This window comes from Vigna radiata, unplaced genomic scaffold (assembly GCF_000741045.1).
Source record: "Vigna radiata var. radiata cultivar VC1973A unplaced genomic scaffold, Vradiata_ver6 scaffold_7, whole genome shotgun sequence".
NCBI classification, from domain to species: Eukaryota; Viridiplantae; Streptophyta; class Magnoliopsida; order Fabales; family Fabaceae; genus Vigna; species Vigna radiata.
In genome coordinates, this window is record NW_014543262.1 from 4,715,180 (window position 1) to 4,730,402 (window position 15,223).

General features: G+C 36.0%; 1 protein-coding gene and 1 long non-coding RNA gene across 2 annotated transcripts; one reads left to right on the forward strand and one right to left on the reverse strand.

The window, feature by feature from the left end:
• Positions 1–1,015: 1,015 nt before the first annotated feature.
• Positions 1,016–1,695, reverse strand: LOC111241078. The gene is made up of 3 exons (XR_002666823.1): positions 1,588–1,695; positions 1,227–1,495; positions 1,016–1,130 (listed from the first exon to the last, which is right to left on the reverse strand). It is a non-coding gene; the product is annotated as an uncharacterized LOC111241078 (long non-coding RNA).
• A 1,387-nt stretch (positions 1,696–3,082) lies between these two features.
• Positions 3,083–14,835, forward strand: LOC106753983 (uncharacterized protein YciO). The gene is made up of 9 exons (XM_014635903.2): positions 3,083–3,465; positions 3,698–3,813; positions 6,548–6,601; positions 6,688–6,712; positions 6,906–7,028; positions 7,510–7,676; positions 13,714–13,783; positions 14,206–14,304; positions 14,524–14,835. The coding sequence occupies exons 1-9, from the start codon at positions 3,277–3,279 to the stop codon at positions 14,602–14,604; spliced, it is 924 nt and encodes a 307-aa protein (XP_014491389.1). The 5' UTR covers positions 3,083–3,276; the 3' UTR covers positions 14,605–14,835.
• Positions 14,836–15,223: the final 388 nt, after the last annotated feature.

The window sequence follows — 15,223 nt, forward strand, 5'->3', positions numbered from 1 at the left end:
TCGTGCTGAATATTTAAATCTATTAACTTTGGATTCTGTTCATTCTAACCAAATGGTAGAGAACAAATACATAACTACAAATCCAAGTCAAAATTAAAATTAGAACTACAATATCTCCAGAAGCTATACTTACCATAGTTGCATTATGAGCCATTTCTTTCTGTAGCTATACTTAATGTTGCGTTATGTACCATAAATTATAATTAATATCAATATTTACAGTACATATTAAAATTAACAAATCTGTTAATGTGGAAATAATTAATTTATATTATCATGATACATATTTTTGGAAATATGTGCTTTCCTGTGACCACATCTAAAATCAAACTACGAATAACTATATAGTATTTTCCTTCCTCAATAATTAGTGAATCAAACACACATAGAGTCATGGAATAATAGGACAAAGGACAATTCCAAGGTAGTAAGAATAGCAATGAAGAGTATAAAACAANCAAAAGCNAGATAAATATGCTAGTCCAAAAGAATGCAGTACTGGTATTNATTCTACTGCANGACTTGAGTTTGAAACACAGANCATAGTTCATTGCTTAAATTACATTTTAAATCCGTTAAGTTAAAGAAGTGAGATATTACCTTTGCAGAACGTCTTGAAGTTGTCCCAGATCTTGATGAACCCCGTTTTACANCACGCTTCCGTTTTTTTCCCTTTGTTAAATCATAAAATAGGATGAGTGTTGTGACTAATCAAAAATAAAATAAAAAGTAGATAGAAAGCACGCTTCATTTTTTTACCATTTGAAAGCATGTATAATCTATTACTCATATAAGAACCTTACAATGATGTGTATTTGATACAGTTACAGGCATTAAGTTTTATTCAGTAGTAATAAGCATTAAAACGTTTATTAACAGATCCGAGCTTCGAGCTACAACATAACTTCAGCAATCACTTACCTAGTTAGAATATACTCAACCTCGTAACTAAAAATGAGAATCAAATATACTCAATTGAAGAAAAAGGAGCAACAACATAACCAATTACCAAATTACTTATTGCAGGAAAGAACTCAAAATTCGAACACGCCACAAAAAAACTCAGAAAAAGTTCAGGCACTTGACTATGGTCGCGGAAAGCAAGATTCTGATAAAGGGGAAACTAAACCCTAAATATTAATATCAACATTAACAAAAAGAAAATTAAAAATGAAGGAAAATTAAAAAAAAAAAAAAAAAGCAACCCTAATATTAGATAAACATACCTTGTGCTTAGCTCGAACAGAGTCGTTTTGAGAAAGAGCAACGAGAGGAGGAATCCACAAGCAAGCCTCTGTTATTAACACTGTGAGCACAGAGCTGAGCAAGAGTCAGAATAACGAACTCCTTCCCCTTCACCGACCCATCTTCGATCGCCTCCACAAGTGTAGCAATACCACCTTCTTCCACGATCGCCTCTTACGAACAACAACTTCTCGAATTCGCCCCGACGAACAACAGTTTCCCCGCCAATCCAAACACAATCCCCATGAATCTAGGAGAAATTAGTGAAATTAATAGAAGAAAAATGTAACAAATTAGGAAAAAGCAAAGAGTACTATGTGAACTATGAATCATAAAACCTACTTGGTCACACTTTGGAGATTTTGACGAAGAGGCAACGTAGGCAGTCTCAGAAGCAGCAGAGGGAGGACTGTCCTCAGAGCACGGAGGAGAGAAGCGAGACCAAGAGGAAACGAGAAATATGCAAGGGTTTGGAGTAGAGGAAAGAAGATCGAGACTCAGAGCCAACGTGATGAAACTAGACATGTGAGAGGGAAATGTGAAAAATTAGAGAGATATTATAACTGATTTCCAAAACTCCGTTATAATACATCTTTGCACTTACACGCTCGTGCATATTATAACGGATTTACTAAACTATGTTATAATATCTCTTAAATTTATTTACAAATTTGCCACCACTTTTCATATTATAACTGATTTATCAAACTACGTTATAATATATCTCTATTATAACAAATAAGTTTTGTCCATCATAATATAGACGGTTATAAAAAGCTATTTTTCTACTAGTGTTTATTTCCACATAGATGTGTAAATTGTAGAAGGAATATTTAAAGTTTCCAAAATTCACTGTGTTTTTTCAATTTAATATTATTTTAATTACTGCAAATTTTAGTTTATTCTCATAAATTAAACTTATATAATAAATATATACATTTTTTCATTAAATACCGGGAAATGACCCCGTGAGTCATACGGATATACAGAAACTCCTAAGAATTTATTTACGAAAAAAAAAACATATTAACATATATTTTTTACATGACATTTTGACATGCATGTCATATTTTTTTTATTGGATTTAGACAAATAAATAAGGATTAAATATGGTTTTAGTCTCCAAACTATGAAGCCATTTTGTTTTTGTTCCTCTTTTAAACTTTGATATTCTTTCGTCCTCCCACCTTAAGAAAACTATAAGTTTTAGTCCCCGAAACCAAACGGCGTTAAAAATCTGGTGAGTTGGCTAATGGCTAGCCACGTATCATTTTTATTCTTTGTCACGTGTTTTTAAATTTTAATTGACGTGTGTATTGATGAAATCAGATAATGGAAAGGGTTTATACTTAATAAGTATTGGGGATTGTGTGTGAAAGAGAGAAAGACTACTTGAAAACGCGATTAGGGTTCGTGTTCGTAATCCATCAAAGAAAAACTTGTGCATTGTGTGTGAAAGAGAGAAAAACTACTTGAAATTTTGTTATTTCGTTTTGGGTTAGTGTGGCTCCATTGCTTTGTGCCCATTGTGTGTGAAAGAAAGGCCTTTCGAAGAAGGTAAGTTTATTCTGAAGAAAGACGTTTCAAAGAAAGGACAGAAAACAATGGACACACTAAAACAATATGAAAGGAACAAACTTATGATTATATTTATGATTATTATTATTGATTATGAAGTAATTTTGGATCAATAATGACACTTGTTCAAATGTTGTCAAAAAAAAAATATTGTCTAAATATCATCATCAAGTGTGTCAATTTTTTTTTTTCTGTTTACCGCTGAAAAGTATACTGTGTTGCCACGTATGATCTGAGATAAACTCTTAAACGGCGTCGGTGAAAGAATGACGCGACGATTTACGCTGTTTCAACAAACCATGTTCTTTAGCACTGTTTACGTTTGATGCCACGCCCAAGGGCTTGAAAAGCACACAGCAAATTTCCCCGTTGGAGAAGCAGAGCATGTACAAGTTCCATTTTCACCAAATTCTTCGCCTTTTTCTCCGTAGCGGGTTACAGTGTTGACCAAAAATGCAAACGCTTTGTGTTTGTGAAGATAAGCTATGGCGTTTCGACGCCGATTCATTCTTCGGCTCTCGCCTATCGTTTTCGACTACTCATTTGTCGTTTTCGCCACCCAGAAGAAGTTCAGTAGTGTCCATGGTGGTTAAGCGCAGCCCCAAGCGTCTCAAATACAACACTGGTTCTCGATTCACCAAGGTTTGTTTACGCCTCCATTAACTTTGATTGTTACTCTTAAAGAGAAAATAATATAGTCCATGCATTTGCAAAGATATTTCACACTGCTATGCCATCTACTTTGTGATGGGATGACACGTTGATTTTTTTTTTTATAATTATCTTAAAACAATTGTGAATTCTAATTAATTGAGACTGGAAAATCTTGACATTGAATATAAATTTAACTTTAATGTTAATGGTCGATGAACAGGAAGATGGATTGGTGTACACTGAAGCAGACCCATCTGCCTCTGATTCTTGGAAATTGGAACCGATTGTCAATCTCTTGAAACAAGGTGCGGTCGGAGTTATCCCCACTGATACCCTGTAAGTGCTTCTCAATCCTCCTGGCATAATTTCCAAATTGTTTCCTTTTTTTTTTTTGTTTAAGTAACTCAACTGCTTATTCGGTCCATTGTAGTTCATTTGACTTGTATTTCATTCGCTTGTACTATTACATTTGATACGGGTTTTATGCTTTTGTTGTGGTATCTTATTCAGCCTGTTTTTTTTACCACTTTCAACTCTTTGTTTAATATAATTTGAAATATCATTTGCATAATCCTAATGCATTGGATGAACTGGTTAACGTGGAGAAAAAAATAGGAAGAAACATCGCATTTTTATTGTTCTTAACGCGTGAAACGTGTATATGATGATGAAATCATTGGCTGCTGTATGAACTCAAACGAAATGCCGGGAGACATGTCTTTTTGAATCTGAAAATGTTAATTGTTAAGATTATTAGTTTTTGTTTGGAGGGGACTCGAACCCAAAGACCTGTGCCTCCCACTCTTTTCACTTTTACCCACCAGGTCAACTTTATATTCCCACCAACTATAACAAATTGTCGAAGTGATTAACTAACTCTACTAGAATTTTACTTTTCGGATACGGTGTCACTAAATGTGCAATACTTCTTAAATTACTTTGAATGATTTTTAGTGTCACATTAATTAGTGCCAATATTATCACTGGCTGCTAATGGAGGAATATGGACGAAAGCCAGAAGTCCACCATAAAAGCACACTAGTTATCAGATTTCATTTTAAAACCAATTGGGTATTATACGAAGTTACTCAACAAATATATGTAAGCCACCTCCTAAGAATTGAGGTAGACTATTTGGGATTTCTTCACAACCCCACTCCACAAATACTTACCAAACCAGGCAGGCCTACTAGAATAGGGTGATTACTAAGATGGATTAGAGGATTTGATACTATATCAGATTTAATCTTAAAACCAAATGGCATTAAGCCAAATTGTCCAACAGAAATACTAGCCGCACCCCTAGAATTGAGGCAGGTGATGTGGAATTTCCCAATAACAATGCCGTCTAAGGTGCCACCATAGCAGGCCTCCCTTCACAAATTACTTATGATGGCTAGCAAAACAATTGCAACTCCATTCCCCTACCATTTAACTACATTGATTACGGTTGGTTATGCAAACCTTTGCTAACATCCTAGAGGTGTGAACCAAGTTATCAAGTGAATAATTGTGTTAGGTCTGCTTCGGTAATTACTTATGTTTATTTTGAGCATATGATGAGATAGTTTACTGGCTATGTTTTATTTGTGTTAACTACTCTGGGAAATTTTGGACTTTATAGAAGTGATTATGAATTTAGAAAACCAATCATAACTATATTGTGTTATCCTACACTCTGCATCAGACTAAACTATGTAAAATTTTGATAGATTTCTTTTGTATAGAAATCTATCTCTCTCGTACACAGCACACACTCACACAGATTACTGGACCAAAAAGTCTGTATATTACTCTGAAGAACAAGAATACACTGTACACACCCAAAACAAAACATAGGAACACTTTCCCTCCCCAGAACAACTTCCTGTCTACACACAAAGAATATCCAAAAGCTACCCCTGACACAAGACCTCCCTGCCTTCTTATAAAGGCCCCCTAACCAACTAACCAACTAACAACTAATTCCTAATTTGTTTCCCTCTCTCCTGCACCCATTATATCCTATCAAATTTACACTATGTGGGGCTAATTTAGATTATACAAAATTCTCTAGGTGATTGACACCAAAGCCAAGGATCATTAGCAGTAAACTTACCACTTTTTGTAAAAGCAACCTATCCATTTTTGGCATAATATAACTTAACCAATTTAAGCAGAACAAGAGAGAGTTGGTTGTTCCTTCTGCACCCAACTTCTTGAGACCTTAGAGCCATTCTCAAATAAGTCAAGGTAAGAGGATGAAAAGTCTAAAGTCATACTTTGTTTTTCCTTCTCAAATTATGCCTTTCAATCACCCTTAAACTAAACCAATCCCTTCATTTCAACGTGTTTCTGTAAAGCTTTGACACCCATTTTTGAACTGCTAACTGCTTGCTAGCTTAGAAATCAACAACTCAAGTTATGCAACATGAATGCTCAATCACATGCCAACTTAGTTGTGACGAAATGGGTTTATCCATGTTGAAATGTATAAATGTGTGCCTTTTAGTGTTTTAGGACTTTATAGAAGTGGTTAGAAAACCAACCACAGTTGAATTAAACTATATTGTGTGATCCTACACTATGTCAGATTTACACTATGCAGGGCTAGTTTATATTATACAAAATTCTAGGTGATTAACACCAAAGCCAAGGATAATTAGCACCTAACATCCCACTTTTGGTAAAAGCAACCTATCTATTTTTGGCCTCTCTCTTTCCTATAGTTTAACAACAACAAAAATCTCTATTATTGACTACAATACGAATAATAGCTGAGTTTCATATTAAGGTGTTACACCTCTATTGTGGTTGGAGTTGCACCCTACTTGTTTTGGAAAATTATTCCTAGCACTCCTTGTTATATATTATTTTAATATATTGACCTGGTATCAGTGTTCTTATCTATACCAATCAGTGTTTCATATTCTTAATCATTATGGCAGAAGAAAATGTGTCTACACGTCAACTATGGGTCATATGATATATAACAATCCTATTATCCATTAACATTCATTTTATTCTAATATTCTTGTAAATGAATTGGAGGTCCATATTGCCGAGCATCTACTTTTCTCTGTTTATGTAGGTATGCAATAGTATGTGACCTCAGAAGCCACTCTGCCATTGAACGTCTTCGTAGGTAGGTAGTTTTTTCAAATCTTCCATTCTATTCCTAGATACTCCATTTTCCTTGTCATTAACATATGATGTAGTGTTTTGTTGCAGAATCAAGAATATAGAAGCTTCAAAGGTGAGGAGTAAAGCTTGTCTTGGTCAATTGTATATGATCTTCCAACTGGTCTCCTACTTTTCACATTATGGTGCTACATGTTTGCAATCACTTTACATTTGTTTAGTTTGGATTGTGTTTGACCAAATTAGCATTTTCCTCGATGTATACCTAATCCTGGTACTATTACTTGCCACCATTAATGTTCTTGCAGCCTCTTAGCATCTTGTGTCATTCATTTCGGGACATAGACAAATACACAGCTGGATTTCCACGTGGTGATGGTCAAGGCCATGCAAATTTATTCAAAGCTGTTAAGCATCACTTACCTGGTCCTGTAAGTGGGCTCTCTGGTTCTAATGAAAAAACATTTAATGAATTTGTGAATACTTCAATGATTTTTGGATGGGAAAGTTTAATTGGTGTAACACGCCTTTTTCTGTGGTGACCCCTCATTACCGGTCTACTTTATATAATCAAGTAGTCTCTTATTTATTTCTCAGTGTTTTTTGCAAACTTGAATGATATTGATAAGAGTGGTGTATTTTATCAATATTAGATAAAAAAACAAAACCCTAAAATTTAACACAAACTTCAGATTTGTTTGCTGAAAATCTTAAGGAACTAGGAGTTTTACAATTGCAGTTGTTAGGTTAAAGGATGTCTATCATATATCTTTAGTTGTTGTGGATATGTATTTGAAGGCCTATGATGATTACTTCCAGATATTTTTTATGCTACTCATTCATTCTTACACAGCAGTGTGTATGCAGTATAGTTGTAGACAATTATTTATTTTAATTATAATTGAGTGGCAGTACACATTCATCCTAATTGCAAGCAAAGAATTACCTAAGCAATGCATAAGGTTTGGGACGTCTTCTGCCAAATATGCATCAAGAAAAAATGTGGGTGTACGAATGCCTGATGATGCCATTTGTCAAACAATACTGAAGGAGATGGATGCGCCATTGTTATGTACAAGGTTTGTTTAATTATTTGATCCGTTTTTCCTCTTTTACTTGGTAAAGAAAGATTGTTTTCTAAGAACTAAGTGTTGTCATTAGGTAAAATGTGGACTGAGGCAGTCACCCAGAAATCATCACTTTGATACGGCAACATTTGACATCATTTAAGTGATATGTATACTTAAGAATAACTTAAAATCTTAATATAGCAAACCATGACAAAATGACATTTAAATGCAAATAAATCAGGACATGACATCAAAAGATAAAATAATCAAAATTGATAATGCCATACATGATAAATACAATACAATTGCACATCCAATACAATGCAAAATTTCTGAGAGTAAAGGGACATAATTGGGAAATCTGTTACTTCAGTCCAAATTATATGAGGCTGTGTGAATATGAAATATGAGCATATACAATAACAGGATAAAGTGAATTTTTGGTTCTAGATTGTAAGGCATTGATGGCTGAAAAGTTCCAATGTTGTATTTGTCTGTTCTTTTCCCTACAAGTTGTATAAGTTCAGATGGTGTTAGGAGGAAAAATACACCTTTAGTTTAGACAGTTGAATTATGAGGTTTTATCTATTGATTGACGAAAGTGATAGAGTAGAGACTCTGAATAATATTCTGTTTATTGCTAGAACTTATTACACTATGAAACCTATAACTGTGTCTATCTTAATCGTATCTAAAAGGGAAATAAATCATAAGGAAACGTGGTAACCAATCGTAGGAAATAGTTAAAAAATAGCGCAGTAATCCTTAAAAGTTGTCTAGTATATTGTTAGATATGATCAAGATAATAGTGGAATTTCACATATTCCAATATCCTTCCTCAACCTTTAGCTAACTTAGTTTCAAGCTTGTTGTACATAGACCCATTTAGAGAAAAAAATATCAAAAAGTATAATTTTGGGTGTGCAATTAGAGACCTGGGTGATTCATTGGGAAAACCACAGAGCAAATATGATTAGAAAAGCTGTGGGGCCTATATGATATGGGAAAGTATCTCAAGGAAAGTTGGAGGGCCAGGGCTTGCTAGGATGATGCCTCAATATCCTAAAATGCAAAAATCAAACTGGAGAGCACAGATCTGAGTAAAGGAGTTAATGATTCAACAAGGGAGAGAGACAATGATACCAAACAATAGTGAAAAACTTGAAAAAGGAGCCATGAACCAAAAAACTGATGAACTACGGGCAGATTTGTTGATCCGTGATAGAAAACATTGATACACTGATTTTATTATCTAAAGATCAGAGATACAAAAGGGAAATAGGAACTCTTTATAGAAAACTAGCCACATATAAAACAAACTAGAGTAACTGCCTCGCAAACAATTACACTAAACCAAAATAGAAATAGACAGCTGCAACAACATAACTAACCAATAACATTGTCTAACCTCAGTTACATCGAGTTTTCCCCTAAGAAAGGAAAATCTAATTGGAGGCAAAGTCTTGATGAGAAGATCTGCCCACTGGTCTTCACCTTGAATATGTTGACAAACAAACTCTTTGTTTGTAACCTTTTCTTGAACAAAGAAAACATCCATATGTTTGGTTCTAGCATGAATAACAAGATTATGAACTAGAATAGTCGCACTTAGATTGTCTGTTACAAGAATGTCATGCTCTTCATCCCCGAGTGTCATGCTCTGTATCCCTCCAACAAGCATCTCTAAGGATGGATTCATTATAACATTCTCAATTGGGATTCCTCGAGTAGTGGTAACAAGTTGAATCCCACGTTGTGCAATTGTGCTTGTAGCCATTGCTTCATGTTTTGTACCAATCTCATCAATTACAATAACTTGTGGCATGTGATTTTCAACTACTTCTACCGATACCTGCAACTTCAGATCCGGGGGCTTGGGTGGTGCTCAAAATAAGAGACCGAATTTATGGGATCATCTTCGTGTCTCCATTATTTCTTTGAAGGTAAGGAGCTTCTTATTCTTCCCTGTAAAATAAGTTCTTCTACAGTCTGGTTCCTTCCCCCTTCTTTCAACCGTGCGGCTCATGTTGGTTTTATTTCGCTGTTCATCCCCCAAGCACACCTAGTATGGTGGGGTGTCCTCCATGGGTAAACCCAGTTCCTCTACCCGTCCCTTGCCTACGAAAGTGTGGCTCGCGCCACTATCCATCAAAATTAAAACTCGTTTCTGCTCAATTTCTCCTTGCAATTTCATTGTTTTGGGTTGCGTCAGGTCCCAGCAAAAAACGCAGAAAGCTCTATCTGCATCTGAGCTAACTCTGTCTCTGCCGCTGCTCCATCTTCCTCCTCGTCCTCAGCCATAATCAACATCCTCAAACTTCTTTCTGAGCATTGATGACCTGCGCCGAAAGCCCTTCCACACCTGAAACAACTACCCTCCTCCCTACCTTTCGCAAACTCTGAGTAGGGTAAATTCCCAGAATTTCTCCCTCTATTATCGAAGTTTGTCTTTGTAACCCCGCTCACCTGTATCACCTCTTTGCGTACCGACCCACTACCCTTAGCTAGCCCCGTTCGGTTCTGGGTTTGTCGACAGGGTTCAACCCACGACACCGCACCGCTCGGCCTATTCCAATTCGTCAGGTTTCTTCCCATTCCTCCTCCTCCCGTCTTCGCTCCTCCGTGAAGTTCCTCCCCATCCCGCGCGATTGGCATCGCGACCATCAATTCCTGAGGATCGAGAAGATGCACCTGGTTGCATATCGGTTCTTGCAATTCTCTCACGGTTGATGCTGGGGCATATTCTTCCCCGGTTCCCGACTGCTTATTGGTCGCCACCCCTTCAATGGTTCTGCCCCTCTTCCGTTCTCCAAATCGTCACACCATTGCCCCCTTTAGTCCTTCCCAAGAACGATTCTTGGCTTTAGCCTTCCAGCCCGCACCCAATACCCAACACTTCCCTCCATACTACTATATGCCCGGTGCACTTTTTCTTCCTCTATCACCCCCTGGTTCTCAAAAACTGTCTCCGCCCTAGCAATCCACCCCATAGGATCAAACCCTTCGAACACAGGTAAATCTACTCTCTTCTTCCCGTTGGGTTGCACTACATGGTGTCCATCCCTTCTCTCTCCTTCTTCTTCCGCTCGCCGGTCCCAATGTTGGTTGTCCTGGTTGTGGCCTCGGCCACCCAACATCCTTATGATTTCTTGCAAATCTTGGCAAATTGCTGCATAATCTGATCGCAGCGCCCCTGTCTGCACCTTCATTCTATCAACCGCAATTTCCTTCAATTCTTGGCGTATAGCAATCGTATCTTGGCGTAATGCTCCTGTCTCCGCTTTAATCCTGTCAACCGTAATCTCCATCGTCTCCAACCGCCCCTTCATCACATTGAATCTTCCGTCAACTCTTCCCTCCATGGATATCCCGCGCTCCTATCTCCGTATCCGGCAAGTCGGACCAATTTGTTAGGTTCCTGGTTCCGAAACCTAACTAACCTAAATATCGCACCACACCCACTCACCCAAAAGCACACAAAAGGAATAAACAAATGAACTGAATGTATTCACAGCAAAGAATGACAATTACAAAGATGATCCGGGAGCCTAATCCCCCTCATAAGGTCAAGGACCTGTCTGTACAAAGAATCTGACTAACTCCCCTCTGACCAATAAGAGAGTCCTATTTATATCATTCCTTTGCCTTCTATCCTAAACCCATTTCCCATTATGCCCTATCACCCTATAACCTATCATCAGGACAGTGGTAACGGTAGTTTTGAGAGCATTCATGGTTGCCATGCCTTTGGAAGTCCATTCAAACTGTCCCTTTTGCAAAAGATCTGTCAGGGGTCTAGCAATCTCACACAGTCCTTGATAAACCTCTTATAGTGTCCTGTAAGCCCAAGGAATCCCCTAAGAGCTTTGATACTATGTGGTTCTGGCCATTCTCGTACAACCTCAACCTTTTCCGGATCCATCTCCACCTCTTTTCGGCGAAATGACATGTCCCAAGTACCGAATCTGTTTTTTTTTTTTTTTTCAAACTCACACTTCTTGTTGGCAAAAATGTATTGTTGTCATAATGTTTGAAGGACTTGCTTGATATGTTCCTTATGTTCCTCCCATGATTTTCTATAAATTAAGATATCATCAAAGAAAGCTAACACATTTCCTAAAAAATTGTTTGAATACCATATTCATTACACATTGAAATTGTTTGAATACCATATTCATAATGCCCTTGGTGTGTGTGCAAAGTTGTCTTTGGAATGTCTCCTTCCTCCATTCTGATTTAGTGGTAACTAACCCTCAAATCCACTTTGGAAAAATAACTAGCACCATTTAATTAATCCTACAGCTCCTATATTACTTGAATGAGGATTTTGTCTGGTATAATCAATACAAAACCTCCAACTTCCATCTCTCTTCTTTACTAGAATAATTGGACTTGAATATGGGCTATTACTCGATCTTATTATCCCTAAACCCATCATTTTTGCTACTTGCTTTTCAATCTTTGTCTTAGAAAATGAGGATATCTATAAAGCCTCACATTAACACGATCCATGCCCATTTTGACAGGGATTTGGTGGTTCATTTGTCTGTTGGGAGGTAACCCCTTTGGTTCTTGAAAAATTTGCTCAAAACCTCCTAGAATTTCGTCTAACTCTGCTTGTTTTTCTAAGGTTAATTGTTTGTTTTCACTCACCCTCCCTTCCAGTTCAGCACTGCCCATGCTCCACACCAAAGACACCACTTCAATCTCGGTCTCCTTTAATAAAGCTTCAGGTTATATGACTCTTTTAGTTAAGGTGGGATCTCATTTTATCCTCACCTCCCTCTCTCCTTGGTTGAAACTCAATCAGATTCTTCCAATTTATCTTAACTTCTCCTAGGGTAGCCAACCACGACACTCCCAAAATGAGGTCTACCCCACCTTACTGAGTCAATACAGATTCACCCCAAAAATCTCAATAGTTGAAAAGAACCAGTGTTCTATGACAAGAAGCAAGAAAATCCTCTCAATGAAGTCAAAATTCAAATATTGATTATCAAAAGCTTTAGACTCTAGATACCATGTTAAATATAGTAAACCTAGGCATATGATTAATCTCCCTTTTGTCTATAGCACACATAGGATAATATATTTATAATGAAGAATGATACAAGTATATATGGCAACCAAACATTAATATGGCAAATAGAAAATATTGTTAAAAACAATATCAACAATATCTACCAATATCAAACAATAGCAAAAGTCTATGTTTCCCTAATTAACATAAAACACAATATATTTAATAGAGAAGTTTATCAAAATATGCCCATAGTCTAGCAACATCAATTGGCTACAAAGCATTTTAGTGAGAGTAAATGAATGCTTCCACCTCACCTAATGTGGCCACATCTCTAACCTTTTAGCATCTGGCATCCTAGTAGGAGGTCTACTATGACTCTATATCACAGCTCCTAGGCAGTATATTGTTGTGTAGATTTCATTGATTAGATGATAGAGATCTCACATTGATTAGAGATGTGACAATATATCAGTATATAAATAAGTGTAGATCTCATTTTACAAGTTGATTTTTTAAAGTTAAGTGAAACATAAAATCCACTTTTTAAGATTTGTTAGGTCTATTATTTCACATGCTATCAGGCCACTTACAAATATCTTTCTCTCACACATAAGATGTCTAGTGCTAGTTTACTTTTGGTTTGGATGTCAGCATGCCTGTACCCAAAAAATAATATTGTTTTCATGTCATATTTTTGTTAAACATGATTCTAGTACAAGTAATGATCATGTAACTCTAGTGTTGAACTGGAAATTTTTAAATTTTACTAAAACTTGCTTTTGAGATGAAGCTTTCCAAACACAATTGCAACTTCAAACTTAAGTTTAACCAAAATCAAAGATCATAAAAAATTGAGTTTGTATACGGTCACCCAAACACATACTTAATGAGTGCTTATGCACTACTACTAACTACAGCCTCACCTCCCCTGATACCTCCCCCCGAAGTTGTGTTAATATATGGAGAATTATAATTTATACTTGTACCTTGGCAGTACTTTAACATTTTTCTTCTTTCTTTTAGCATCAAGTTCCAGAAGGAAGATGAATGGATGATTGACCCAGTTATAATAGCTGATACATATGGACCAGAGGTATCACTCTTTCTATTAACTTATTAAGGGTTAATGAATTTTGTCAGGATAAATAACCATGGAAATAATTATTTTGACCCCTGCTCTAAAGAAAAAGGGAAATATTATTGGCATTTGTGCTTGATAGAAATAGATCACATCATGTACATAGTACACTATATTTGCATAGTCGTCTTTCTGACTGCACACATGCTTTGCATTCTATTTATTATATAAGACTAGTTTGGTATGATTGGCTCCACGAACCTAAAGGTTTCAAAGGTTCGCATATTTGCTACTATAAGTTTCTATAGCCTTTGTTTTGTTATATCTTTCACCCAGAAAGGCAGAGAAGGCAAATTTTAAAAGGAGAAAAGAGAAGCTTATAACACCTTTTTTAAGGTGGTTAATTTTGTCGTAATACCTCTGCTTTGGTTGTTCAGGGTCTTGATTTTGTTGTTGATGGTGGTGTAAGAGTGGCCGACCCATCCACGGTTGTTGACATGACAAAAATGCCTCCCAAAGTACTACGACAGGGAAAGGTAGTAAGCTGTCAATTTGCATGTTCTCACTTTTTGATAGATGAAATACTAATTTTACTGAGCATCTGAAGAATGTGATGCCACTACTCTTTTACTAATAATAAGAGTCTTAAGAAACACTAGCTAAGAAATGTTAAACACATTTTGTGTTTTAAATGAGAAAATGTTTCTTCTTTTCATTAAATACTTGTGTATACACTTCAAATATTTGATGTTCAGGGTCCTATTTTACATTGGATGGAATTTGAAGATGATCAGAAAACTGAGATCGATAAGGATCTCATCCCTGCCGGCATTTGAAAGAAATCATCCTCTTCATTGAAGATTTAGCATTCCGAAACCAGTTCAATACACTTACCGACTTTGGTTCAAGCTCTCGTAGAATTGGATTCATTTTTCTTTTATGGGGGGAGGGGCAAAACAGGAAAAGAAGAAAATGTATAAACACATGAACAAACGTGAGAATGTAAAGGAGATAATTTGATGTAAATAAAAGTTCATATTCGCCAATCTAATAATGAATTTCCGTAATTGTATATCTGATTTACTAAGTACTTCTATGGAAAGAAAAAGGAAATTTCTTTATAAATCAGAACTAATATATGTACAAGGTAAAAAATAATTTTGCAATGTTGGAATGATAAGATTTTTACTGATTAATGTATGCGTTAAATTAATTTTAGTTAATGAAAAAAATTATTTATTTTATTTTATTAACTGCTTTTGACGAAGATGTAATGTACTTTTACTAGATGTTATGAAGAAGGAAACAAAAGACTGCCATTTTTGTCTTATACAATGAAGTAGAAACAATTTTGTTAAAATCTTATTAAGTGTTTATTAACATCACTTTTAATTTATAGTTTTATAGCAATTGCAAAAGGTGGTGTTGGCTCGATACTCAACGTATAAGCTCCCA

Excerpts from the sequence above, each read along its gene's own strand:
- LOC106753983 (XM_014635903.2), top strand. The coding sequence starts at position 3,277 with ATGCAAACGCTTTGTGTTTGTGAAGATAAGCTATGGCGTTTCGACGCC. Across the intron at positions 6,602-6,687 it reads GCCATTGAACGTCTTCGTAG|AATCAAGAATATAGAAGCTT; the intron begins GTAGGTAGTTTT and ends GTTTTGTTGCAG. Across the intron at positions 7,029-7,509 it reads AGCATCACTTACCTGGTCCT|TACACATTCATCCTAATTGC; the intron begins GTAAGTGGGCTC and ends ATTGAGTGGCAG.